Source organism: Lepidochelys kempii, chromosome 9, assembly GCF_965140265.1.
Source record: "Lepidochelys kempii isolate rLepKem1 chromosome 9, rLepKem1.hap2, whole genome shotgun sequence".
Taxonomy (NCBI): domain Eukaryota; kingdom Metazoa; phylum Chordata; order Testudines; family Cheloniidae; genus Lepidochelys; species Lepidochelys kempii.
The window spans coordinates 99,724,538-99,751,230 of NC_133264.1; the positions used below are offsets into that span (position 1 = coordinate 99,724,538).

The following is a 26,693-nucleotide window of genomic DNA, read 5'->3' on the forward strand; positions in this document are numbered from 1 at the left end:
CCTAAGCTTCTGACTGCCAGAACCTGGGAGTGGACGACAGGGGATGGATCACTCAGTAATTGCTCTGTTCTTTTCATTCCCTGTGAAGCATCTGGCATCAGCCACTGTCAGAAGACAGGATACTGGGCTAGGTGGACCATTGGTCTGACTCAAAATGGCCATTCTTAAGGTCTACTGATGTTCTTATGTAAGATTCTGCAGAAACAACAAAGCTGTTAGTCTCAGTCCAGTAGCATTGGGCAAGGGTCTGAATCACCAAAACTGTTACTGGTACTAAGGGCTCATTCCCAGCCCATAGTGGAAACACTCCCATTGACCTGAATGGACACTGGATCATGTCCTACAACCTAGGCCGGACTGTGGGAGAAACCGCTGCATTTTAATATGGCTGTTGCTAGCACAGTTCTAGCATGGTGGAGGAGTCCTTCTGAGAACTGAAACAGCTAACACCCCGAAGATCAGGACTCTCTTTCAGCAAGCTCATAGGTATGTCTGGATTGGGATATGCCAAATTGTTTTATCGGCCTGCTTATTGTTGCATCTGCATAAGCACATTGCAGCAGCATGCAGGCTGCTTGCAATACTGCTATTCTTTGTTGTGATGGTGGTGGACCCAGTCAAATGGGGAACCTTTTTATGCCTACATGCGGGGAGCTGGATGCTGGCAGGATCCGTGCCTGGCTGAGTGGGGTTGTCTTTATTCTGGAGTGAGTTTCTTTTGGAAGATGGCAACTCCAGTCCTCTTCTGGAGGTATTCACCGTTCTCCAGAAATAACTGGGCATCCTTTTGGGTGGTTCCTCCAGCCCAAACAGCTCCAGGCCTGGCTGAACCCAAGGAAAGAAAACTTAGCCTGCCACTTCCTCTCGCCACTGAGCATTCATAGCTGGGGCTACACTGGCCCCCGGAACAGGCTTACGCTGGTTCCTTTGCACAAGCCGTGCTTCCTGCCACTGGGCGGACAGAGACAGCTGCAGCCCGGAACATCCAATTCGCCTCTTCCTGTGGTTACGAGCATGGGGCATCTTGCCTCTGAGATGGGGCTGAGTTTGCGACTCGTAGGCTCACATCCGAGCCCTCCCGTCGGGTTCCACTTTCATGGGATGTGTAGTTCAGACGCAGCTGAATACCTCTAGAACGCAACAGTGGTCTGGACACTTTGGGTAGACACAGCCCTGATGGAAAAGTCCTATGAAAATGACGCTGAATACCTCCAGAATTAAATCGTCATGTCCTTTCCGTAGGTGACATATTTTCAAGCAACCTTAAAGCATTTTGGAGCAGGGGTAGAATTCTCAATCATACTCAAAAGATTATTCTGAAAAACCTATAGAAAGATGAACAAACTTGATAAAAAGTTTAGAAACCCTGACCCAGGAAGGAAGGTTAAAAAAAAATGGATATATTTTATCTTGAGAAAATAAGATGGAGGAGAACCTGATAACAATAATCAAATATGTTAAGGGCTGTAATCAGTTGTTGTGCTATCCCGTTCTCCTTCTCTTCTTTCAAGATCCTCCTTCAAACACTCTGCTCTCTGTGTGCCCATGAGCCCGAGGCCCCACCTCTCACAACAAAGGCGTCACTTCCGCTGAAAGCGTTACGCTAAGCAGACTGGAAAGTGTCACAAAACTCAAGGGAAATGTTCTGTATTGCTGACCCCAAGTATTAAAAACTCATGAGTCAGGACTCCCCACAATCATGAGATTGGCTTAAAAAATGAGATTTAAAAATCAATAATAAACTGGGAGGGGAGACATTTGTTTTTCCGTTTCTGAACCATGAGGGTAGAAATTTGGCTCCAACTTGGAATCAACTTACACACCGCCCTGTGCCTGAAGCCCTTTGTACGCTGCCTGCATTGTCACCTCTTGGGGCAGGCACCATCTATTGGTGCCTCTCTCTAAAGGCCTCGTACGCTGATGCTGTCTAAATAACGATTGAGTGTGTTAATTAGGAATGAATTACGTCCCACTCCTCCATCAGCGACTTCCACACGTTCCTTCTGCTTCTCTAGCACTGGTCGTCTCTGACAATGAGGCTGCCCCGTGATGTGAGCATTTCCTGACCTCACAGGACGCCCGCTGGGAATGAACATTTTTTGAAGTAATTAATACAGATGCCGCCGCTGGCAGCCTCCAGCTGCTTAGCAAAGTCGGAATGAGGACGTCCCAAATGTCGGATAGCAAGAGGAGAGTCTTCTCTTTTGATTTTAAAATAGCATCTGAATCAGCTTGCTGGATCCTGTGAGAGAGAGAAGCTGAGCCAAGGAGCTCAAGGTGTTGACAAGTGTGGTATCTGGACGGCCTTACGTTCCTTTCACTTGTAACCTAAGTCCAATATTTGGCTCAGTCTCCAAATGCAAAATGCTGGTCGCCCTCTGCCCCGCCTTCCTCTCACACTTCCTCCTTTCCTGACTCATCCCTGGGGAAAATGGACCTGTCAGGCTCGACCTTCTTTGGTTACCTCATAACCTGGAGGTCACGCTGCCTGGTGAGGACGGGGTGGCTAGCGGCTGAGTGTCGGTCTGCTATTTCTCCAGCCTTGCCTTGGGGCACTGTCGCCCCACAGCAGTGTTTCTGGGGGTACTCGCTGGGCAAACTCCTAGTATTAGTTGTTTGTATTACAGCAGAGAGGCTGAATGAGGTAAGACTCCCTGACACTAGGCACTGAACAAACACAGGGTAAGAGGCAGTGGTTGCCTGGGAGAGCGTACAATCCAAGCTAGACCAAGGGTGGGAGGGACTCAGAGGTGCAGAGAGGGGAAGTGACTCGCCCCAAAATCACGCCATAGGTCAGGGTCAAAGCAGAGCCTGGCACCTAGGTCTCCTGCCTTGTCCCCTAGACACCCTCCCTCTCGTGACACTGCAGAAGTGCTGGCTGCAGGGACAGCAGGTATGCGGGGAGGTTCTGGGCAGTGACTGTTTGCCGAGTTTCCCACAGCTTGGGAGAGTGTCTAGGATTAATTCTAGCTATTTACTAGTCACTTATTTATAGTGTCACTGGAACACTTTCAACGCTTTGGAGATATTGGGATTTTGTCCCCAGCTAGTGTCTACTGGCATAGCTCCACCCGTGGCAAGGGAGTACGTCACACCAGCTGGGGCTGCGGCCCATTGTCCATGGGCCCTGCCTCAAGGTGTCTGAGCCCAGCCAGCAGTCGGGCCGCACTCACTTCTTTTTGTTCCGTTTAGGGCTTGGTTACCAGTCAGGCTCGTCATAATGTGCACTAAAAAGCACATTCCCGAGAGAGGGCAGAGGCTGATAAAGAGGAAAGGCGTGACAGGAGGAGTGGTAAAAGAGAAAGGACAAAGGGTGAACAAGCTAGTACAGCAGAGGCAGGAGATCGGGAGATAAAAGTTCCTCTCTCCTCCAAGAAAGCCGTGACGCACGCTCTTCTGGCGTAAGTGATGTCGTGTGTGGTGTGAACCGAAGCCTGAAAGTGAGTAATACCCTAGTGAGAAAACCGCGAGCGCTTCTCTCTTCCGGCTGCCCATCACAGGCTATAATGCTTGACAATTCTAGCATGGAAATAAACAATTATAATTGTTTTAATTATCCTTGTGATCTAGTAATTTTGAGGCAAATGAGGCATGCTGGAGCAAGAACACTATTATTATGCTGTCACTTTGCAGCAGGCTTAGCACACGGGGCTAGCAATTCCACTCCCCCGGGAGCTACAAAGGGTTGCTATTAGCGTGCAGCATGGACATATTGCTCTGAACAAGTTGCAGTTTTCAAGTCACCTCCCCTTCCCTCTAGGCAGGAACTCTGCAATCCCTTGGCCTGCCAGTGCTATTTCCTGCCTAAGTGTTTTATCTCAGTCACTTTGAAGTTAAGGCTCATTATTGTCCTGCTTTAAACTTGCTTTCATACGAAACCCTCTTCATTTCTGAATGTTTATTATTTTGTAAGAGACCAGGAGAGTGAAGTAGAATCATAGAATATCAGGGTTGGAAGGGACCCCTGAAGGTCATCTAGTCCAACCCCCTGCTCGAAGCAGGACCAATTCCCAGTTAAATCATCCCAGCCAGGGCTTTGTCAAGCCTGACCTTAAAAACCTCTAAGGAAGGAGATTCTACCACCTCCCTAGGTAACGCATTCCAGTGTTTCACCACCCTCTTAGTGAAAAAGTTTTTCCTAATATCCAATCTAAACCTCCCCTACTGCAACTTGAGACCATTACTCCTCATTCTGTCATCTGCTACCATTGAGAACAGTCTAGAGCCATCCTCTTTGGAACCCCCTTTCAGGTAGTTGAAAGCAGCTATCAAATCCCCCCTCATTCTTCTCTTCTGCAGGCTAAACAATCCCAGCTCCCTCAGCCTCTCCTCATAAGTCATGTGTTCCAGACCCCTAATAATTTTTGTTGCCCTTCGCTGGACTCTCTCCAATTTATCCACATCCTTCTTGAAGTGTGGGGCCCAAAACTGGACACAGTACTCCAGATGAGGCCTCACCAATGTCAAATAGAAGGGAACGATCACGTCCCTCGATCTGCTCGCTATGTCCCTACTTATACATCCCAAAATGCCATTGGCCTTCTTGGCAACAAGGGCACACTGCTGGCTCATATCCAGCTTCTCGTCCACTGTCACCCCTAGGTCCTTTTCCGCAGAACTGCTGCCTAGCCATTCGGTCCCTAGTCTGTAGCGGTGTATTGGATTCTTCCATCCTAAGTGCAGGACCCTGCACTTATCCTTATTGAACCTCATCAGATTTCTTTTGGCCCGATCCTCCAATTTGTCTAGGTCCTTCTGTATCCTATCCCTGCCCTCCAGCGTATCTACCACTCCTCCCAGTTTAGTATCATCTGCAAATTTGCTGAGAGTGCAATCCACACCATCCTCCAGATCATTTATGAAGATATTGAACAAAACCGGCCCCAGGACCGACCCTTGGGGCACTCCACTTGACACTGGCTGCCAACTAGACATGGAGCCATTGATCACTCCCCGTTGAGCCCGACAATCTAGCCAGCTTTCTACCCACCTTATAGTGCATTCATCCAGCCCATACTTCCTTAACTTGTAAGGAATATCTTAAGGTAATATCGTTTACTGGACCGACTTCTGCTGGTGAAAGAGACAAGCTTGTGAGCTACACAGAGCTCTTCTTCAGATCCTGAAGCACTTTGAAAAAGGAGGGGAAATGTGATCTGCTAGTGTCTGGGGCTGGGCACTAGGACACCTGGGTGCAGGGCAGTCTGCACCTGCAGTGCCTTAGTAAAACTACTCACAGTTCTGCAGGAGACACCTGTATTTCCAACACTGCAGCCGCTGTGCACCGAGCTCCCCCAAAGCCTTGGATTTCAGCCCCTTTCGTTACAGAGAGAGACTACTGAGGCATCCCCTTACCTTTTCCCAAAGGGCGAAAGATTCTTTCATTTGCATCTAGCCAGCCCCTAGAACTGGCCAGAAAGGACATCAGTGTAATAACGCTTGCCCTGATTGACAACTGGCTGACCCAGGTGGGGAGAGCCCTGCCCTGCTTCAACAGCCTGTGACAAATGCAGCCAGTTCAGAGCCAGGCGGACTCCTTGGCCAGGGACTTGGCTCCAGAAAAAGTGGATAGGATGGTTTGGATGCCTGAATTCCATTAATTTCAATAGCCAAATCCTGCAGGCAGCTTGCAAATCTCAGGTCAGATGGACGGTCCCTTGCACAGCTCTGGTGTTAGAGGAGTGAGCACCACTGGGTGCTCATATTTTGGCCAGTCCATTTTTCAGCTTCCTTTTCTCACTGCAGGCAGAATTTTTCTTTCTTCTTTCCCATCCTTCCCAAGATGTTAAAGGAACGTCCCCAGCTTTTCAGCAGGGCACCTTATTAATTTACCAGCTCTCCGGCAGCAGATCCGTGTGCACCAAGAAGTTACACAGGTTTGATGTTCACTTCCAGCTCGCGGGTGAATTAAACGCTTTTGCCATGGCAACCCTGATTTCACATGAGATTTCCATATGGTGAGTTCTGAGCATAGCGCATTTGTCTTCAGGAAACATCACTGCATTGTCTGAACCGCTCTGTCTCCTGCAATAGCTTCTGCTAAAAAACAGCAAAATCAAATAAGATTTTGTCCAGATTTTTTTTCATGCATCTGATTCCTGGGACTTGTGAAAAACTTTTTATTTTATTCTCCGTGAAGAGTTTTAATTCAAAGGACTAAGAGAATGACACATGCTGCATTTAGCAGTTCACGTCCAGCTCAAATGCAGCGGCAACTCGCCTTTCTTGAATAAGGTTTGTCTCTGGATCATGCTGCTGGCTTAGGTGAAAAAGAAACATTTCCAAGTTTTCAAAAATAGCCCAATGACACTTTTTAAAAACTCTCTGAAATAAAATATTTCTTCTGTTTAATACCTGTCGTATGTCAGCTACGTGATGAGCTGGGGTGGAATTAAGGTTTTACGGCTCTTTTTTGGGCTGGCCAGAATAACCTGTGTCGTGCACTGCGCCAGCATGTGGTGGAATATAATCATTAGAAAAGCTTGATACACTTTAAGACGGTGACACGTGAGCCTTTGCATGTGCCCATTTGTAGGTGCCCATCTTAAAGGGGCCTGACTTTCAAAGAGTGGGTGCTCCGTGTGAAAATCAGACTCTGTGTGTGTAATATCTTTCACTGGCCCAGCTGTGTGTACTCATGCACTCTAGAGGCAACTCTTTATACCAGTGAAACTCTCCTGACTTCAGTGGAGTCTCGCCAGCATGAGCTCTGATTCAGGCCCATGGCCGAAGCAGGACTTGGACTTCGGTTCTCTGCTGTGCATGTTACATACGGACAGCACCTGACAAGGGGAAGGAGACAGCAGAGGCGTGTGGGGGCAGTGTAAGGCATGCAGAAGAATATAATAATTACGAGACGTCTGTATATAGGAAGTGTATGTTTGTTTTATTGTATTTGTTATTTTAATTTAATTATTATTTGTCTCATCCCAAAATTGTGCTGGCTACTTTGCAGGCAAGACATCTTAGCCCAGGGGCCCGTAAATAGCTTCAAAGATTCATGACTGGAGTTTCTTATTGACATCAGTGACATCAGTTAACCTCTTGCTCCGGACATTGCCCACTGCGCTGCTTCTAATGAGCTTTTTGTTTGCTAGCAAAAGTCGTCTGGCAAGGGGTTGTTCAACCTGAGCTGCAGCCACCTGCACCTTGTGGAGAAGGAATACTTTGGACTGGAATTCCAAAGCCAGGCTGGAAACAATGTAAGTAACATTCTTTGATAAGGCCAAGTTCCCGCTGAACGAAACACAGCAATAGCCAAGGGCAGCATTCAGCAGTCCCAACCTTCCATTGTTAGATCGCTTTTACCTTTCAAAAATATGTTCCGACAGACATGAATGTTGCAAAGCAAAGGATTTAAAGGTGGGAAATGCCCGAAGCAAGGCTGCCATGCAGCGGGACTGCTGCCACCGTGTGCATAGGCAGCGTGATACAGTCTTTAGTGACACGATAACACACATCACATTGCTGGTCCTGCTTCCTTTTCCTGACGTCTGCCCCTGACCCCAGCGCCTTCCCATCCGCCCACCTGCTCTGCGCCTCTCTGTCCCCACAACCTGCCCTTCCCCTCCCCGCTCTGCTCCTCTCCTGCCCCTCTTCTACCCGCCCTGCCTATCTCTTGTTTGACAGCCACATAGAGTTGCCAGGCGTCCGGTTTTTGACCAGAAGACCAAGTCGAAGAGGGACCCTGGCGGCTCTGGTCAGCACTGCCGACCGGGCCATTAAAAGTCCGATCGGTGGTGCTGCGGGGCTAAGGCAGGCTAGTCCCTACCTGTCCTGGCACCACGATGCGCCCTGGAAGCGGCCAGCAGGTCCAGCGCCTAGGCAGGGGGGCCATGGGGCTCTGCACGCTGTCACCACGCCCAGCACAGGCTCCGCAATCTATTGGCTGGGAACCGTGGCCAATGGGAGCTGGGGGGGGGGCATGCCTATGGGCAAAAGCAGGGCATGGAGCCTCCTGGCCCCTCCGCCTAGGAGCTGGACCTGCTGGCCGCTTCCGGGACACAGCGCAGAGCCAGGACAGGTAGGGAGCCTGCCTTCGACCTGCTGCGCCACTGAGTGGGAGCCACCGAAGGGAAGCCTGCACCCCAACCCTGTGCCCCAGCCGTGAGCCCCACCCCATCCCCGGGCCCACCCTAGAGCATGCATCCCCAGCCGGAGCCCTCACCGCCCCCTGCACCCCAACCCCTGGCATCAACCTGTGGCCCCCTCCAAATCCCTCAGCCCCACTCCACAGCCTGGAGCCACCTCCTGCACCCCAAACCCCTCATCCCTGGCCCCAGCCCAGAGCCTGTACCCTCTCCCAGACCCCAACCCCCTGCCTCAACCCAGAACCCCCTCCCACATTCCGAATCCCTTGGCCTCACTCCCCAGCCTGGAGCCCTGAACCCCTCATCCCCAAGCTCGCACCCCCAGTTGGAACCCTCACCCCCTCCCGCACCCCAACTCCCTGCCCCAGCTCGGTGAAAGTGAGTGAGGGTGGGGGAGAGCAAGCCACCGAGGGAGGGGGAATATAGTGAGCAGGGGGTGGGGCCTCAGGGAAGGGGTGGGGCTAGGATGTTCAGTTTTGTGTGATTAGAAAGTTGGCAACCCTACAACAGCACCTGGAGGCCCAGGCCAGAGTGGAGCTGGCTGGACGGGGCTCTGAACAGGCACAGTGAGAGATCGTTACTGCACCCAATTGCCCAGGCCCAGATCCTCAAAAGGACGTAAGGCGCTGCACCCCCACTGGTTTCGGTAGGCGCGAGGCACCTGTGAAGACCCGGGCCTTCCAGCCTGACCACTGACACCACAAAAGGGGGAGCGGGGAGTCGGGACACAGGGAGGGGAGGTGACTTGCCAGGGGGCACACAGCAGATCAGTGCACGCAGAGCCAGGAATGGAGACTGGGTCTCCTTGTTCCCCGTCCACTAGACCACACGGCCTCTCTGTGAAGAGGGCGGAATAGGGATGTTCAGATGTAACTGAGAAGAGTGGAAACTTCTGCCTATCACAGGGACGATAAGTGGTGGGGGGGTCACACCAGCTTGAGAGCTGCCCCTTGTTGGCATGCTGCAGCGGCCCTGTGGCGTGACAATGTGAAGGGGCAGGTGCCGCAATGCAGCGCTCCATTGTGGGCAGGGTGGAGGGCTGCTGCGGGACAGCACCGCATGCTGACCCTCACAGACCTTCCGGGCTCTGTCTCGGGCCCAAAGGCGGAAGCGGCTGCAGTGGGGAGCGCGTGGCTCATGGACGGCACTTTAGCCACCCTGGTTTCTTAGAATAACTTTATAGTAACCTTCAGAAAGCTCTGCCGGGCAGAGTGGATGCTGGGGGCACAGGCTGTGCCATGACCCTTACAGGCATAGGGGCTTCCCAGAGTGCTTTCTGGCCCACTCATTTATCAGCGGACCTGTTCAGAGCCTACACGTGTTTTTTAAAAGGGATTTTAGTCTCGATCAGGATTCTTAACCCCCCCCCCCATTTCTTCTTGTTGCACAATGAGATTCCTGCAGAACAGGCACACCCCCACCCCCACCCCGGGCATTGCACAAAAGCAGAAGTAAAAGTGGAAACTATCAAAATTCTTGAGTGTCCTGGTCCTAATTCTTCCCCTAAGGATAAGAGCGATGATCTCAAGTTGCAGGGGGGGAGGTCTAGGTTGGATATTAGGAAACACTGTTTCACTAGAAGGGTGGTGAAACACTGGAATGAGTTACCTGGGGAGGTGGTGGAATCTCCTTCCTTAGAGGTTTTTAAGGCCCGGCTTGACAAAGCCCTGGCTGGGATGATTTAGTTGGGGTTGGTCCTGCTTTGAGCAGGGGGTTGGACTAGATGCCCTCCTGAGGTCCCTTCCAACCCTGATATTCTATGATTCTAAGTTCCATTGACTTCAGTGTGCTCGAGTGACTTCCTCCTGTCTTGCAGTGGGAGAACACGGCCCCATCTGGGTTTATTATTCTTCCCTCCCCCATTACTGGCAGGTCACTCTTTAGTTTTTTCTTAGCATCAGCAGGCCTGTATCTTTTCTACTTTCTCTCCTGACAGAAAGAGTTGTGTTGTTTTTATTAATACAAACCCAGCACTTCATGCTGTGTCTTCACCAACTTCTCCATTGCTGTTATTGCAGGTTTGGCTGGAGCTTCTAAAACCCATAACAAAGCAGACGAAAAGTAAGTGTCTAAGGAATAACCGTGGACTAGCCGCTGCAGACAAATGTCAGCTAATACCAGAAGTCTCACCAGCACATTCGTGAGCTGGCTGAGGCTTGGGGACATGGGCTTTCAGGTTCTGGCATTTGCTTGGGTTCACCTTGTGCTGCGGAGTTGGGTGAGGCTGTTGGCCAAGCTTCAGGTTCCATTCTACATCCTGATCACGGTCTGTCAGCAGAGCAAGGGTAATGCTGTCCTGTCTGTAACAAAAGTCAGGCTGCGAGATCCTGGCAGCTCACGTGCCTGCTCAGTGTTGGGCCAAAAGCTACTCTTCTGTCTGGAGTGTAGCTACATGTGCATAGAGCCATGATACTCAGACCTCAGTGATTCAGAAGCCAAATGAGTGAGTGACATTACCCCAAGGAGCCCCGGTAATGCGAATTCATTGTTTCATTTACTATAGTACTCTTCATATATAAACAGCATGGCGGGGAAATACGCAGTGTACATATAGATTATTCTCACAGCAAACAAGTTGATAAGTTTGTGCAAGTTGATAACTTAATTGGTTAATAACACAGTAAAAGCCTCCTGACTGGTTAATAACAGGCTGGTTAATAAGGAAATCACCCCGTGTTTTAGGACCATGTGCTGTAAAGAGCCGCAGTAAAGCCCCAGTTGGGGCTCACAGTATAGCTCTAAGCTGGTCTCTGCAACCCTTACACAAGCAAAGGGGCTATAACTGGTGACATTCACTCCGCTGCACAGGCTAGCCCGGGTGGAGGCCAGTGTGTAATTTGTGCCAGGGCTGAGCCCCGGCCCCTCTGGGCCTGCTGCATCAGTTATGAATGTAAACAAATTGCTTGAGCCTGGCACCTCTGTCGTTACAATTAAGCACTGGCCTGTGCATGGTGTTGGCGGCAGCTAGGCCTGGTGCTGGGCTTCTGCAGGGAGAAGCATCCCATCCCAGCTGGGATTAGCCCGAGGTGACCTGCAGACTGCCAGCCACAGAACCAATCATCTAAACCATTTCCCCATCAGCTTAGATTACGATTTTCAAAAATGAATTTGCAAGCAAGATCAAGCTCAGGTATCTGCTGCACTGAGCCCCGTGTGAAATCGTGGTTCCTGTTTGCAGGAGGTGAGGCTGCAGAACAAAGCATCGGGGCTGGATTGCAGCATTGCCCTCCATGCATTTCAACGTGAGTGAAAGGCCTGGCACAAGCACCTGCTTCGTGGCTGTGATGTGTCGGCTCTGGGCTGGCCTGGGTGATTTGCCACAGCTCAGAAGCAGGTGTGCCGCATTCTCTTAGGCTGGCCTGACCTGCAGGCTAGAAAATGCAGCAGCCCCTTTGCAGGTTTTGCATACGCATGTTCTGTTGCGTGCTGTCCTGCATGCCGGTCAGAATGGACTGAAACACAGCTGTCCCCAAGGTGGTGGTGCCCCCACCCCCTCCCTGACCCTTCCCTCCTCAGCGCTGCCATTTCAGAGGCTGCTGCCATATCACTGCCTGTGAATTTCTCAGCTTTTCCCTGCTTCAAGGTGACTCCTGTCTTCTATTCAAATGTCACCCCCTGGGCTCTGAGAGGAACAGGTGATTCTACCCTTAGTCCAGTTGCAGGGAAGCCAATACTTTTGTATGTAGCTCCCGGAGTCCCCTCGACCCACACAGTGCAAGGCAGGGGCAAGGCTGCAGACCCAGCCGTCGGCTTTCTGGCTCCACATGGAAGGCTCTGTACACACTACAGCTGAGGTTGGTCTAAATTACGTGGCTTGGGGGGGTGACTATATCACCCCCCTGAGCAACGTGAGTTACACCCACCTAAGCGCTGGTGTGGACGGCGCTGTGTCTCCGGGAGAGCGTCTCCGGCTGCCGTAGCTACCGCCGCCTCGGGCGCTGGCGTCATGAAGTCGACGGGAGAACTCTCTCCTCTCCGATCGGCCTAGAGCATCTGCCCTCGCCGTGCCGCCGTCAGCTCCGTGGTGTAGCCACCGCCTTAGTCTCGACAGCTGTGTGTCCATTATTCCACAGAAAGGCAGCTGGGGCCCCGGAATCAACTCCACTGCAGTCTGGCCATTTACCGGTGCCCTTTCGTAGGCCACCTCGTTCCGTTTGGGTTTCCCTTCTAGCCCACCTGTGGCCGAGACACAAAGTGCTTTAAAACTCTGTCAAGCCCACAAGTCTGCCCTTCTTTAAACCCACCCAGATGCCTGCAGGATTTATCTGGGTGGAACTGTGGGCAGACGTGGGTGCTGGGAATATGGTTCCCCATAGGATTTTCTCAATGACATGCCTGCCAACAGCCCCTCCCTGCCCAAAACAACCCTGCAATTACACTGATCTGAGTTGACCCTACAGTTCCGATAGCAGAATTTGCCCCTCAGTGCACAAACTAGCCTTTGGAAGGATTGTTTCTTCCTTACACCTCCTCTGGGCCCTGCAGAATGAGCTGGTTACATTTTCTGTTTGTATGGGATTTCATTGCACACCCGTAACTTCAGTATTGTCTCGATGGGAAGGGCTGATTCAGAATAGATGGCAGACCAGAGCCCCACTGTGATAGGCACATTAAGAAATGCTAAACACGATTGTTTGAACGTCGGGCACTGCGGTCCTCTTGAATTCAGTGGGCAAAGGAGCGGCACGATGGGCCCAATCCTGTGAGGTGATTGGAATCCAATGGGAATTGCACTTGCTCTGCGGGGGCTCAATCCAGCCAGGCACTGAGCGCCCTGTCCCCAGTCCAGGGCAGCGCTCAAGCATGTGTTTAATTTGAATCGTCGGGGTTACCCTGTTTACGGGAGTGGGGCTGTTCTTCCACTGAGTTCAATAGCACTGCTCATGTGGCTCAAGTTGAGCCTCTGCTTAAGTACGTGGCTGGATTGAAGCCCCGGCTCAGCACCCTGCAGGATCACGTCCCCGACCCGTCAGGGCCGAATTTGTAAGGAATCAAAGTGATTTACTCCCCGGTGTGCGTGGGTGCAGGGTGTGTGAAGAGATTTGTAAATGTTCTCAACAGACATTTGAAATAAAACTTATGAAGATGTTGTGTTTTAAGATCCTAAGGAGGTTCTTTTCAAATTTATGGTGAAATTTTTCCCAGTGGACCCTGGACATCTGAGAGAAGAGTTGACAAGGTAGGGCACCATTTCTTTTCATGGTCTACATTTTTATTCGCTACTAGAGGCTTTGTAACGCAGTCTTCGTTGTCTAAATCATTCAGTGTCCATAGCCAAAACAAGCCCCCTAGCAATAGTCATGTTGACTGTCGGTGCAAATTTATATGTTGCAAATATTTCTTTCTCTGACCCTCTGTTTAGAAACACAAACAATTCTGCCTAATCCATCATCTTTATTTGTCCATTAGCCATAGCCATATACTGCAGATTTTTATTTGCTAAGCATTGATTGGGGTTCCCCGTGATCTATAAATCTGCTGCAGAATCCTACCTTTTAGTGCAAAATTGTGCTCTAGAACATAAGTTTTTATTTAAAAAACAATTATGTTTTGGAGAAAACATTACAGACATTAACTAAATATAAAACCAACGCAGCAGCTTCATGCAGATTCTTTAGCCAACCTAAGACAATAGCTCTGAGAGGTGTGACCTGCCCCATAGTTCGAAGTGTTGTATTCACTCTGAAACCTACAGATTGCCATTCAAATGCCAGTGTTATTTCTCTGATAAACACCCAAGTGACACACCTCATTTTACAATCCCAAACTGCTTCCCACACACTGGGTGTCGAAAGCTTCAATTGTTCCTGACCTTGCTGCTAAAACCACCAGTGTCTACAATGCTTCTTTACAATGTGTAAAATGATCTGAGTTTAAAATCAAAATCACACCAGGATACTGGTTGATTGTCTTGGTCTACGATGGACCTTGATACGTTTATGAATGGGGTTACATGTTAGGGTTTTCTGCAATAGAAGGGGACTGGACTCTTGGGTGGTCAGTTGTCCGGTTTTCAACCAGAAAGTCCAGTTTCAGATCTACTGGCCAGGCGCCCAATGTCTAGTTACTGTGGGCGGGGGAGGTGCCAGGTCATCACCCGCGCCAGCCCCTACTCAGCCAGGGCTGCTTCCTATCTGCATCGGACGGCTGCAGCTCCCAGTCCGCTCCGAAGGCGAGTCCCTACCGCCCCCTTTTCCATCATCCCCTTTAACTTCTTCTCTTCCCTCTGGGGAAACTATCAGCTCATGTCTTTACTTCTGGCACAGCCTGTGAGGCAAGTGACTCCCTCCGCAGGCCCTACCTGGGTTGGTTTCGCAGCCAGGCCAGCAACAGAGTTCTCTGATTTGAAGAAATCCCTGTCCACAGTGGTAATGAAAGAACTGTTGGGAGTAAAACGAGATCCACTTCAACTGAGACTTGAACAGTTTAGCCTTTATTCTGGGCATTTTAAGACAACGCCATGATCACCTTGCCATCACATATACATGCAAAACCCGATATGGCAAGAACAACAAGTGATATAGTTACCTTTCCTGGGGACAGGGTGACTTTTTCAAATCTCTGGTCTCTGCTGTGTTCTTCCCATGTGTCCTCTCCAGTCGCTTGGGGTCAGTCATTTAACTTTCTCCTTGGTTCTGTAACTTTGAACAGACTCAGTTTGCCCATCTGTGTACCTTTCTAGTATGACTTCCTCAGTAAAACATTCTCATGCATAAATCCCCTAAATTAATACCCTTTTGCTTAGCTGTCCACTTCTGTCCTTCTCCTCTTTGCTGTCAACCCCACTGGCTCCAGCCAGTGGTTTTTATCTTACAGCGGGTGTTTATTCTTCTGTCTGGTCTGTGTTTTGTGGGCTTGGGTTTTACTTATTAGCTTGCTTTGTTGGGAGGGCCCTGCTGTTTGCACAGACCAAGGATTTTACAGCTAAGACACACAAGCCAGTTTCATTGTTACGTAACCCTGAAGCTGTTCGGCTAAGTTCTGAACTCAGTAGAGAGACATACAAAGAGTGAAAATCCCTTTCTCTTTTCTTATCTCTAATAATCATTTCTTGAGCATTCTCAAGTCCGCTCTCTGCCAAACACACCCCATGACCCTGTTCTCTAGCAGAGCCCTGCTGGAAAGCGCTGCGTTCAGACATGGTGGTGAACCAGCATGGTTTGGAGTCCCGTGTGTACCAGCCCGTCCCATCTCCTTGATCCAGGAGCGAAAAGAGGGCCACCAGCCATGCACTTGCCCCTCTTCTGGGCCACTGAGCGCTCATGGGGTCTGAGCCAGAGCCCATCAGTCTCAGTGGAAACACTCCCATTGACGTCCCTGGGCTCTGGGTCAGGCAGACAAGAGGCAGGGGAAATGGGGACAGTTGGACCGGGGCCTCAAAAATGTCTGTGACTGACATGAAATGGGCCGGGGAGGGGCCCCAGTGAACATGATGTATCAGGATCCAAATGGTCTCTTGCCGGGCCCGCGTGTACTGTCTTCCATCTGAGTATTGCCCAGAGATTTATAAACATCCACACTGATCCCGGCACGGCCACTCCGAGCAGAGCTGGCAGGTGAAGGATCTTGGCTCCTTGCAGGGTTGGGCCTTTCACTGGTGCAAAGCCTAACTGATTCCTGGAGGGTCCCCTGTCTAGCAAAGTCCCTGCTGCAGGAGGTGGGCTGGCTGTGTTTCTTAATAACTTGTCTGAGCTGGGAGCGGGAACATTTGCTCTCTGTCAGGAAACTCTTCTCTCTTCCTTTGCAGGTATCTCTTTACCCTTCAAATCAAGAGGGACCTGGCAGTCGGGAGGCTCCCGGGCAGCGAGAACAGTGCCGCTTTGCTGGTGTCGCACCTCTTGCAGTGTAAGGACAGACGAGCATGCTCTAGATCCGCTCTTGTTCAGCCACAAGGGAAGCCCAGGGTGACATTCTCTGGCCTGTGTTATGCAGGAGGTCAGCCTAGGTGATCACCATTGGCCCTCTTAGCCTGAAAAACGGTGCATTGTTGTATTGTTCCAAAAGCCCGTTTCTAACTATTCACTTCCAAACCATGGCTTAGCTTACAAACCAACCCCCCTGCTCTGCTCTGGATGTCAGGGCAAAGCAGTGGATGTCTGACAAATGCTGTCTGTTTGCCCGATCCTTGCCCGTAGCTGAGTGCAGTAGCAGACCCTGACTGCAGTAGACTCACTATTATATCCCGTCATCTGGCTTTTGCAGCCAGAATTTTGAGTGAAATCAGCCTAGCATGCTTCAGCGTCGGCCTGGCCACAGGAGAGCAAGCCTAGCAGCAGCCTTGGGAGACTGCTTTCAGGAGAGAGGGGTGCAGCTCAGGGGTGAGCCAGCTTCTTCTGAAGTCCCTAGGAATCTTTCCCTGGCTGTGACGGGAGCAGGAGCAAGCCCAAAGGCGCCAGCTCAGTAGAGCACTGGAGCAAGGGGGCTTGAACACGTGCGTAAAGGGCTTGCGGAGGAGGGCGGAGTTGCTGAACTGGAGTGCAGTGAGGCGAGTTAATGTGTGTTTTCAAAGACGGTTCAATGCTGCCCAGCTGTGTTCCCTGAGCTTTTGAATCGGAAGCGTCTGTACATCTCAGAACAGCAGGGAGGGCGTTACCAGAGTGGAAACAGTCTTTGGCTAGCAAGATGGCCCAGGCTGTTCAGTGTCCCTGGGGCGACCAACTCTCAGAGTCTCCCACACCATGGTCCAGCCAGGGATGGCTTGTTCCCTTGGCCTTCAGCCCTCCCCAAGAGTCACTGCATGGAGCCTGCATGGCCTCCCACAGGTCAAAGGGCCACCACTCATGGTCCAAAATGGAAAGGTTGAGTGAAGGCATCTGGATCTCCACTTAGAGCCTGACCTTTTGACCCTTAGTCACGTGAGCAATCCTTACAGTCACAAGTGAGGTTGGAAGGATGAGGCCCTTAGTCCGGCTTAGCTAGGCCCCCATCCGCTGAGGGGCTGAGTGCCCCTGATAAGGTGCTGGGCCCCTTCCATGCCCATCAAAGCCCTTGAGGCAGGAAGAGCCCTGTTGTCAGAACAGTGTGTCACTGGTTCTTCAGGCCAGCTCCCGTTGAAGCTAACAGCAACTCTCATTGATGTCAGTGAGACAGGACCAGGTCCTCAGTGTGGGTACATCAGAAACATCACATTTAGGAAGAGCTGGTAGCTGGTGTTCTCTGTCTTGGCTGTTTCCATCCCGCACGCACCATGTCTATGTCCTGGCAGGGATCAGCGAAGTCACTGGTCTCTGAATACTTGCTCAGTTTGCCTGCTGTGGTCTCCTCAATGGACATTGCTAAATGCCGCTCTTCGTTTCTTTCCGTACAGCTGAGCTGGGGGACTTTCATGAAGAAACAGATAAGAAGCACCTGGAGAGCCACCAGTATTTACCCAACCAGGAATATTTAGATGATAAGATCATGCATTATCACCAGAAGCATGTGTGAGCATTTCATCCACACTTGTGCCCTACTCAGCTCCTAATATACCTGCTCCTTTCACAGCACAGATATTAAATACCTGTAGCAGAGACTGTTGAATACAGTATGTGGGGGTGCTGTCAGAGGACTTTAGAGGGGGCTCTTTATTCTAATGTCATTAGACTTATAACCCTCTTCCTTCCCTAGTGGGAAGACACCAGCTGAGTCGGACGTTCACCTGTTGGACATAGCCAGGAAGTTAGACATGTATGGGATTAGACCCCACCCTGCAAGCGATGGGGAAGGGACGCAGATCAATCTGGCTGTTACGCACATGGGAGTGCTGGTTTTACGGGTAACGTTTCCCTTTTAAATTCCTACTGTACAATGCAATGGGACCCTTCTGGAAGAGCTTTTCCTTCCATTCTCATCAAAGGTCTTTTAGCTGTACCAGAGCCTATGTGCCGTCCTCCTGCATCAAGAAATCACTTTAGGGATGGGACAGGCTCTGTAGCTAGGAGCTGTAGTGAGTAGATAAGGGAAGTAAACATTTTTTGTCGTAGGCCCCTGTCTGAAATCCAAGGACTTCCCTATCTTCACCACTAACCAGCCTGCTAAGCGCTGGGGGGAGATGGTTTTCCTGTCCTAGGACCCAGAGTTGAAAATTATTTCCTATCCTGAAAAGTAAAAAATCTCAAAAATAGTCACAAACAAACCAAAATCGATTTTTTTTTAGTTTCCGGTCAATTGAAACGTTTTGTTTCAATTTTAATCTTTTTTTAATTTAACCCTTTTCAGCCAAATTAGCTTAAATTTCTAGACAAAAAGTTGTTATGAACCAAAAAATCTGGAATTTTTCATTTTGAAAATGTCAAAACAAAGCATTCTGAAACTTTTCCCTCCACATTTGTTCAAGCTGGGCAAGTCTCTGAGCTCTAGCCAGTGCTAACGAGTGACAAATCACACCCTACATCTCCATACACGGCTTCCCACTGATGTGGGAGGTGCCCTCTTGGAGAATTAGTGTTGTTTGCCCCTTGTAAACTAACGTGTTTGAGAAGTAAGACGTTCACGTTCTATGGCAACGCCGCACGTTTCCCATATAATCTTCAAGCGAAAATAGCCATCTCATGGCGATGCAATTCCCGAGTGCTATAATCAAGACGTCTGCGCAGCGTAGATACATACCTCTGTGTTTCCTGCATACAGTAGGCTAATTCCAACCTGCGAAGCCACTTGGGCTGGAAGAAAATGATAACGAGTGGCCCATTGTTAATAGCTGGCCGCATGTGGAGCACATGCTAAGGCGAGTGATGCGATGCCTGGCTGTTTATTCCGCGAGGTAGACGCACGCACACGTGACATAACAGGAGCATAACTGCCTCCTCTAACACTCACTATTTTTCAATGTGAGAACACGGCGCTTGGTGTCATAAACGTGGCAATAACCCAGTCGGATTGAGGAGTTCCCTTTAAAGCTTGCTGCCCAGAGAGAACGCATGCTAGAGCAGTAAAGGTAAATTAGGGTTAGGTTAATGTGGGAATAATGTACATAACACCTGCACTTTGCCCAGCGGACAGAGGATAAAGCACCCCCGCCTCATACAGGGCCTGATCCTGCATCACTGAAATCGACCGGGGGCGGGAGTGTCTAAGCCAGAGCCCATTGAAATTAGTGCTAGTCTTTCCACTGATGCCAGGGGGCTTTGGACAGGCCCTTGGAGATTTGCAATTAACGTCAATTAACACAGGATCAGGCCCTGTAGTCTTATCCTTCCCGGTTGGGTCCAAATCCGCTTGTCTGATGCCATCCCCTTGGAGTCAGGGTAAACCGATGCTGGTAAATTTGTGGGATTGTAAAGTGAGCAGGATTTGAGGCCAAATCCTTGGAGCATCACCTACACCCATTGGAGTCAATAGAAGCTGAGCGCATTTCGCCAGATCAAGGCCCTGGCTTGTAAAGATTGACCATGACCAATCATGCTCCAATGCGTTGTCATTGCAGGGGAACACAAAGATCAACACATTCAACTGGGCCAAAATTCGGAAACTGAGTTTTAAGAGGAAACATTTTCTAATCAAACTACATGCAAATATCTCTGTAAGTACCACGTTACCGCCAGCTGCCAGGGTTGAAGATTACGTGTTTGTATCAAGCTAGGAATAGTTAGAAGGACTTTGCCAAGGTTGGAGGGCCCCCAAAGCAGGGCAGTGAAAGCCTCTTAACAGTGTGTGTGTCGGGGAGTGTCACTGGCATCCGAACCATGGCCCTGCCCCCATGCCACCCCATCTCCCCGAGGCCCCGCCTCCACGCCGCCCCTTCTCCCTTTTAAAAGTGGTGGGGCCATGGCCCCCCATCCCTCCCTGTTCCAGCGCCCCGCCCCAAAGTTCACTTACTTCCAATAAAATCTGTTCCCTTGGGCTGTGTCAGTGTTGGTGTGTGGTCTCTCGCTTCACCTCTGCACCGCTCTCTTATTTGTCCTGAGACATTTCTTCTCATGCTGGTGAAATGGGTGAGAACCCCCAGGGGCACAGCGTGGTGAGGCCTCCACAATGTGAAGATGGATAACATCCTTGGGGTCCCAGTGTATTTCCAGCCGACAGCCTGGTTATACGTTCAGCTGCCCCAGGCACTGCTAGGGGGAAGATAGGTTCATGTGTAACACAGACTAGCGGCCCATATACATCAGAACAGGGGCCCTCACCCGGTCCCCAATGAGACCCACACTCAGTTTCAGCTCTAAGTCCATTGAGGGGCCTGGGTCACAGGGCTCACAGACCAGGCCTGCATCACTCGCTGCACAAAGGTGCATGTCTCCTTGTGTGAAAAAGTGCTCGTGTTTTCACAGCTGTTGGACACTGACTTTGCAGCACGGCGGGGAGTGGGGGTGGATTAACCCTTTGGGTTGTGTTTCGAATGTCCGGTTCTCATCCAGGCTTTGTGCAAGGACACCTTAGAGTTTACCATGGCAAGCAGAGACGCGTGCAAAACGTTTTGGAAGACATGTGTGGAGTACCACGCTTTTTTTAGACTCTCCGAAGAACCAAAATCCAAGCCCAAAGCCCTCCTGTGCAGCAAAGGTTCAAGTTTCCGCTATAGGTAAATCGCTCACACTAGCTCCGTTAATACCATAAGTCTCTTTGGTAGTGTTAGCTGTGTGGGGCAAAGAAACCTGGCGCTTGCATGTGCCTTTAGGCACAGCCTGATGAGCAAGTAGCCCTGGGAGGGCGGCAGTGGGACAAAGGCTGTGTCTACACAGGGATTAAAACCCCCGTGGCTGGCCCGGGTCAGCTAACATGGCATGTAGGGCTTGGGCTCTGGGGCAGAACAATTGCTTTGTAGCTACTCAGTCTGAAGCTCAAGTGAAGGGTCCCCGAGCTCTGGCTCCAGCCTGAGCCAAACGTCTACACAGTGATTTGTAGCCCCGGAGTCAGAGTCAGCTGGACTGAGCCATGCCCCAGGGCTTTTATCCCCGAGAGTCTCCTCTGAGTTGCAGTTCTTGTCTGGCTTCCTCTTTGCCTGGGCGAGGCAGCCTAGGCCCATTACCCCTCTACCCACACCCTTTGCATCTCACCCAGCCCACCTCTTGTGGAAGCAGCAGGGCCGGGCCAGGCCTGCCTGCCTGCACCCCTAGCTCCTTTGTCCAGGCCTGTAGTGCAAGGCGTGAGCCAGCCCTTGCTGCTGTGTTGGCTACAGCAGAGGTTCCAGTCCCGCTGTACGGGCAGCACTGTTAGAACTGGTCTTTCACGAGCGTTTTTCTGTCCTTGCCAGTGGCAGAACCCAGCGGCAGCTGCTGGAGCATGGGCGCAAGGGGAAGGGGAAGAGCACGCCGTTTGAGAGGTATCTGAGGGGGCGGAGGCGGCTTTGTAGCATTTCACGGGTTATTTGCAAGGGGAAACTGACGCGTGCGTCTTGGATTTGCAGGAAACACTACCCGGCTCAGTACCACGAAAGGCAGTGCCGCTCGTCCCCAGACCTCCTCACAGACGTGTCCAAACAGGTACTGGTCTCTCCTCAGAGAAATACAGTGTCTGTCGCTGATGGAGAAAGCCACCGGCCGCCATGCCGGGTTAATCATTCCACCGCAGCCTTTGCTGTACTGGAGGGAAAGCAGTTGCGCGGGACCCCAGGCTGGGCCATTCCCCGGGTATTTTGGGAGCATGGCACAGCAGCGAACAGGGGAGCGCATGTCGATGGGAATGGCGAAGGAGTGAACCCCAGGGTGGGGCCAGCACTTGTGTACAACACTGTACAGTGTGTGTGGGAAGCGCTGGGTATGTTATCTCCCCCTTGCACAGTGGATCGTGCTGCGTTGTAATGGGGCATGTGTGTGTGTGTGTGTGTGTGTGTAGGACACACTCGGGAGACTTGGTTCCCTCCGTGCTGGGACCCACATTCCTCTCTGTTTCCCACCCGACCAGGGGATAACAGCACGTGTTCATCCCCCCACCCCACCCCAGCTAAGGGCTCCCCTAGTGGCCCAGAGGGGCTAGAACAGAGGTGGCTCCTGGCGGCAGGGGAAGGGAAGTGGTACCACCAAGGTAGCCTAGCCGGTGGGACTTTGCCTCATGGCCACACCCTGCAAAGTTCTGACGGTAACCGCATGGCTCAGGCTGGGCTTTCCCTGCGCCCTGCCCAGCCCCATGCTGAGAGCAGAATCTGGCCGCGTTCCCACCCTTGCAAGGTGGGTGCGTGTGTGTGAAAGCTGCACCCACTGCTGACAAGTGCCCTCGGGGCACCTCAAGTCGGGGGGTGTGGAAAATAAAACACCTGGCCTTCGCTGTTTGTAACCTGGCCTTGGCTCACCTCTGAATCCTCCCCGGAGAGCTAGGGGGGGTGAGGCAGACACAGCTTCTGGTTCACTGCCTGGCTTTCAGCTGTTGGTTGGTTTGGGTGCTGGTGGGAAGGGGGCACAGGGCTGTGTTCGACCCCAGGGGCTATGGAGCAGCATTTATTAATTTGGTTGCTCTTGGGGCTGTAATGATTAGAAAGCAATAAAACCAAATAGAAGACAAGAGAGAGAGAAAGACACCCTCCCCACCCCCCGTTTCCAGTCCTGTCCCCCTACCCTAACGGGCCCTGCTGTCTCCCTAGGTTGAAGACCTGCGCCTGGCATATGGCAGCAGAGCCTGTTACTGGAACGCAAACGGGGTCCACGCGTCAGATCCCATGCTGGACAGCAGGAGGCGGAATTCCTCCGTGGAGGTGACGTTCGCGGCGGAGCTGGAGCGCTCCAAGCCCGAGGCTGACCCCAGGCTCCTGCCCCATTCCAAAAGCAGCTCGGCCTTCCCGTTGGCCTACGCCGAGCTGGAGCCGGAGTGGGAGCCGGCCGACGGCTTCGGGCAGCGCAGCCCGCTGACCTCCTTCCAGCCCAGCCACAAGCTCGCTGGAAACAGTAAAAGCACCTCGGTTGGCAACATGAGGGAGGTCGCCTCCAGGCAGCTGAGCTACACAGATGTACCGTACGTCCCCTCCACCAGCCAGCCGCTGGAGACGACGTCTCCACAAGTGTTCTTTTACATGGACAGGCCTCCCCCGGTACCACGCCACACGCCAGCTGCTGCTGAGGAAGCAGGGAGAGGGCTGAGTGGCCCTGGCCCCGTGTCAATGAAACCTTCCAAGAGATGTCCGGCCCCGGCCCAGAGGAAGGGTCTGCAGCCCGAGGCCCTGCCCAGGGCTTGCTGTGTTGGCAGGCACCTGGAAGAGGAGAGCAGAACCCTGGCTGGGGCTTTTGACTACAGCATTCAAGAGCAACTGCCCAAAAGATCTTGGAGCCAGTCCGATATGAAGACCATCCATTTCCCATATGGGTCGGAGTTCAGGCCGCTGGGCCCTTGCCCTGCTCTGAGCAGTAGAAAAGTAAGTATCTTACGGTCCCTGCTCGCCCAACAAGGGCTTTCCAACCCCGCCGCAGCGCCACGCCAGGCCGAACGCAGTGTGGGCAGCGGGACCGAGTCCAGTGACTCCGACTCGGATCTCCTGAACGTGGATTACTACTCTCTGTATGGCCGGGTAGAAAAGTCACCCCTGGCCCGGGTGCGTCTGTCCTCGGGCAGCCTCCAGCTGGAGGAGGAGGATGAAGAGGTGTCCTTCGCGACAAGCAGTGCAGAAGCAAGGACTTCAATGGGCATGTCCAATTATTTCACGTAACCGTCTCCAATCGGCTTGAGAGCGCAGAGATTTCCAAAGCCAGCTGGAAGGAACAGGAAGGTCATTTTTGTGTGATGCTGCTCCCTCCTTGCTAAGCATTGTGACGGGTTAGTGTTGTGTGAGTACAATTAGCTGTAGAGACTGTGTTAATGGATGACAGGGGAGCTCTAGGACATAAAGATCTAGGCAACAGGCAAGAAAAAAGTAGCCAACAGTGGGCACCCCAGCAAAATCTTCTACATCGAGGTTCTCAATGAACGGGGGGTCAGCTAGTCACGTCCACTGGGCTCACCCCAAATTGCTAAATGGCAGGCAAGCACCAGTCAGCTCATGGCCACTTGGGAACAAGGGTCCTGATGCATGAAAGGTGGAGAACCACTGTCCAACAGCAGGGCCACAGAAGTGTCACGTCAATTCTCCTCCGCGAGGGGAATAGAAACACCATTAAACGAAAGCTGCTAAAATGTCTGTTTCTAATGGAGAGCGCACGAGACCCTCAGTTGGGCTGATGGCCGTTGGGAGCCTGTTTGGGAAGACTCGTGAGTGTGTTAGCAGAATGTTTGTTATGGCAGCTCCATATGCCCCAGCTCCTGATCACAAAGGCGCCCACTCTGTGACACCAACCGCTTGTATTTTGATGCTGCCACATCACTAATGATGGCGAGGAGCACCTCTCTTCTAACCAAGGGCGGTGCAGCAGAGAGCCTCGCCCAAGCCACTAGACAGGTTGGCTTGAGTACGTCGGAGTTGCATCCCAGTGTGTTGGCCACTGGCTTTCAGATTTGTGTAGGGAGCGAACGCCACCTCTTCCCCAGCCACAGCAAAGATACTGCCGAGAAACATATTTTGCCGGTCAGTTTGTAAATCGTTTTTAGCGGCTGCCTTGCAGGCTCCCCCCCGCCTGCAGTGAGGTGGAACGGTACCTCCCATTACGACTGACAGTGAAAATGTGTCTTTGCCACTCACATCCATCTCTCTCCTTCCTTCTGCTAAGAGACCGCGCATGGCCACACAAGCAGTACCTGTGGGGGGCCCAAACCTGAGCTCCCAGAGACGCAGGCTTCTCGACCCCTAAATTCAAGTGAGCAGCCAAGAGACCTGGCTGGAATCACTGATGGGGAACGCGCAAATACTTCAGCCTGGCTGAATGGGCCCCTCCTTCCATCAGTAGTGAACGGACCAGCCAATGCACAAACAAGGCGCTCACTTGGAATAAGCTGTAACAGGAGAGTGCTATGCAGGTGGACAGGCTCCCAAAGGCATTCCCAGGTCATCTGTCTCACTGCAAAGTAAGACACTGTGGTTACTAGAGATGGCTAAAAAAGAAAGGAACATATTTTTGCAAAAAATGTTGCCCTTTTTTGGTGTTGAAAAATTTCAAATATTGATGTTTTCTGACCAGCTCTTGTATTTACCAACCACAGGAAAGTGGAAATATCTATTTTTAACCTTGTATTTTAGTTCTTAAAACATCTAATTTCCCCTCAAACGCTTTGTAAGGAAAAAAAGGTCCAAGCGACCCAACCCGAGCCCGACCCGGCTGCTGTGAGATTCTGGCGTGTTCTCTGTCCAGTCCTGTAGGCCACAGCTGTAAGGGAAGGCTGGAGCATGCCTGTGGGGGTGCTCTGGGGTCACACACTTGCCTGGCAGGGAGCCAGCAAACCAGGCTGTCGGGCACCGTGCTAGAGTGGTTTTGTTGGCCACGCTCCTGGTGGGGAAAGACGCAAACATCAAGTGAACGGTCAAGACAACTGGGGTTAGCAGATGCTGCCCACCCTGTATTTTTCAAGCTCTCGTCTTTGTTCTATCGTTTTAGAAGCTGGACAATAAAACAAACGAACCCCTCCCCCACTGCTTTAGGTGTGGTGTCTTTTTCCTTTTTCGGGCACAGCAGAAGCAGCTGTGGGCCAGTGGAGCCTACGTACCCGTCGAATGCCCAGGTGTTTAGCTTCCTCCTTGCTCCACCCAGGGTCACCCACCGGATGCACAGCAGGTGCGGGTTAAACCTGGAGATCGCAGGACACTCATCACAATCCTGCACCCCCTCCACAGAGCGGCCCTGCCTGGCCCCTGCCAGCTGCCATTTGCTGACCCCCTTCTGGACCATCCCTGGGTCGGCTGCCTCACTGCTTGAAGCAGCAAAACTCTTGGTTGGATTTCCAAAGGGACCCCCACCCCAAGGGACCTTGCCAGAGAAGGGCCCTGAGGTTGACTCCCTCACGCAGCGCCTCAGGTGCTGAGTATTTTGACTCCTGGGCAGAGGCGGATGAAGATTTATTTACACACAGAACTTTTGGGCCTCCACATCCCTGCCATGGGGCCCTGCCCCCTGCTCTTCCCCTTCCATGTCCCCTGACTGGCCAGAAGCTGGGCCATGGTAAGAGCTGCCCAGGGGGCCTGGTTGCTGTGGGGAGCCCTGGGCCCTCCACCTGCCCTGGGTGGTGCACCTTGGGGTGCAAGGATGTGGGCCAGGGGCTGCTCTCGGGGTCCCCGCTCCCAGGGCAGGTGGAAGGCCTGGGCTCCCTACAGCTGGCCGGGCTCCCTGGGTGGCTCTTATTGCAGCCTAGGGCAGTGGTCCCAAACAGTGGAGCTCATGGAGGGGACAGGGCGGGGCCTGGGTCAGCTCCCACAAGGGGATGGGCAAGGAGTGTCACCCACCCTACCCTGCTCCCAGCTGCACCTTTGGCCCCATTGCTCCTGGCAGGGGGTGGGGAGGGAGGAAGGGGTGCTGACTGGGTGTGTGTGTGCGGAGGGGGGGTGACTGAAAAAGTTTGGAGATCCCGGACTTGCAATTCCATATGGCCAGTTTTGGCCCCGGACAGCCCAACTTTTTTGGCAAACCCGGGCATTTGCCCCGTTAGCGTTTGCCATCTTGGGCACGTCTGTAGGGGCCTGGCTGAAAGGGCAGTGCGAGGGGCCTGTCTGTCTACACGGCAGTTAGACACCTAGGGCTGGCCAGTCAGGGGGTGCTAACTTTCTTATTGCAGAAAAAACGAACACGAGGGGGCCACTCCCTGCCCCTTCCCTGAGCAGCCCCCCACAGCTCCTTCCAT

General features: G+C 52.0%; 1 protein-coding gene across 1 annotated transcript in view; it reads left to right on the forward strand.

Annotated features, from left to right (window-relative positions):
• FRMD7 (FERM domain containing 7) overlaps nucleotides 1–25,476 on the forward strand; it is a 31,763-nt gene extending 6,287 nt beyond the window's left edge. Inside the window, exons 2-12 of the mRNA XM_073358859.1 lie at nucleotides 7,098–7,202; nucleotides 10,109–10,151; nucleotides 13,191–13,269; nucleotides 15,838–15,935; nucleotides 17,398–17,512; nucleotides 17,697–17,844; nucleotides 19,495–19,590; nucleotides 20,426–20,589; nucleotides 21,262–21,330; nucleotides 21,415–21,490; nucleotides 22,585–25,476. Coding sequence (XP_073214960.1) covers nucleotides 7,098–7,202; nucleotides 10,109–10,151; nucleotides 13,191–13,269; nucleotides 15,838–15,935; nucleotides 17,398–17,512; nucleotides 17,697–17,844; nucleotides 19,495–19,590; nucleotides 20,426–20,589; nucleotides 21,262–21,330; nucleotides 21,415–21,490; nucleotides 22,585–23,640 — 2,049 coding nt within the window. The 3' untranslated portion in view covers nucleotides 23,641–25,476. The remainder of the gene's footprint in view (nucleotides 1–7,097; nucleotides 7,203–10,108; nucleotides 10,152–13,190; nucleotides 13,270–15,837; nucleotides 15,936–17,397; nucleotides 17,513–17,696; nucleotides 17,845–19,494; nucleotides 19,591–20,425; nucleotides 20,590–21,261; nucleotides 21,331–21,414; nucleotides 21,491–22,584) is intronic.
• The last annotated feature ends 1,217 nt before the right edge of the window (nucleotides 25,477–26,693 follow it).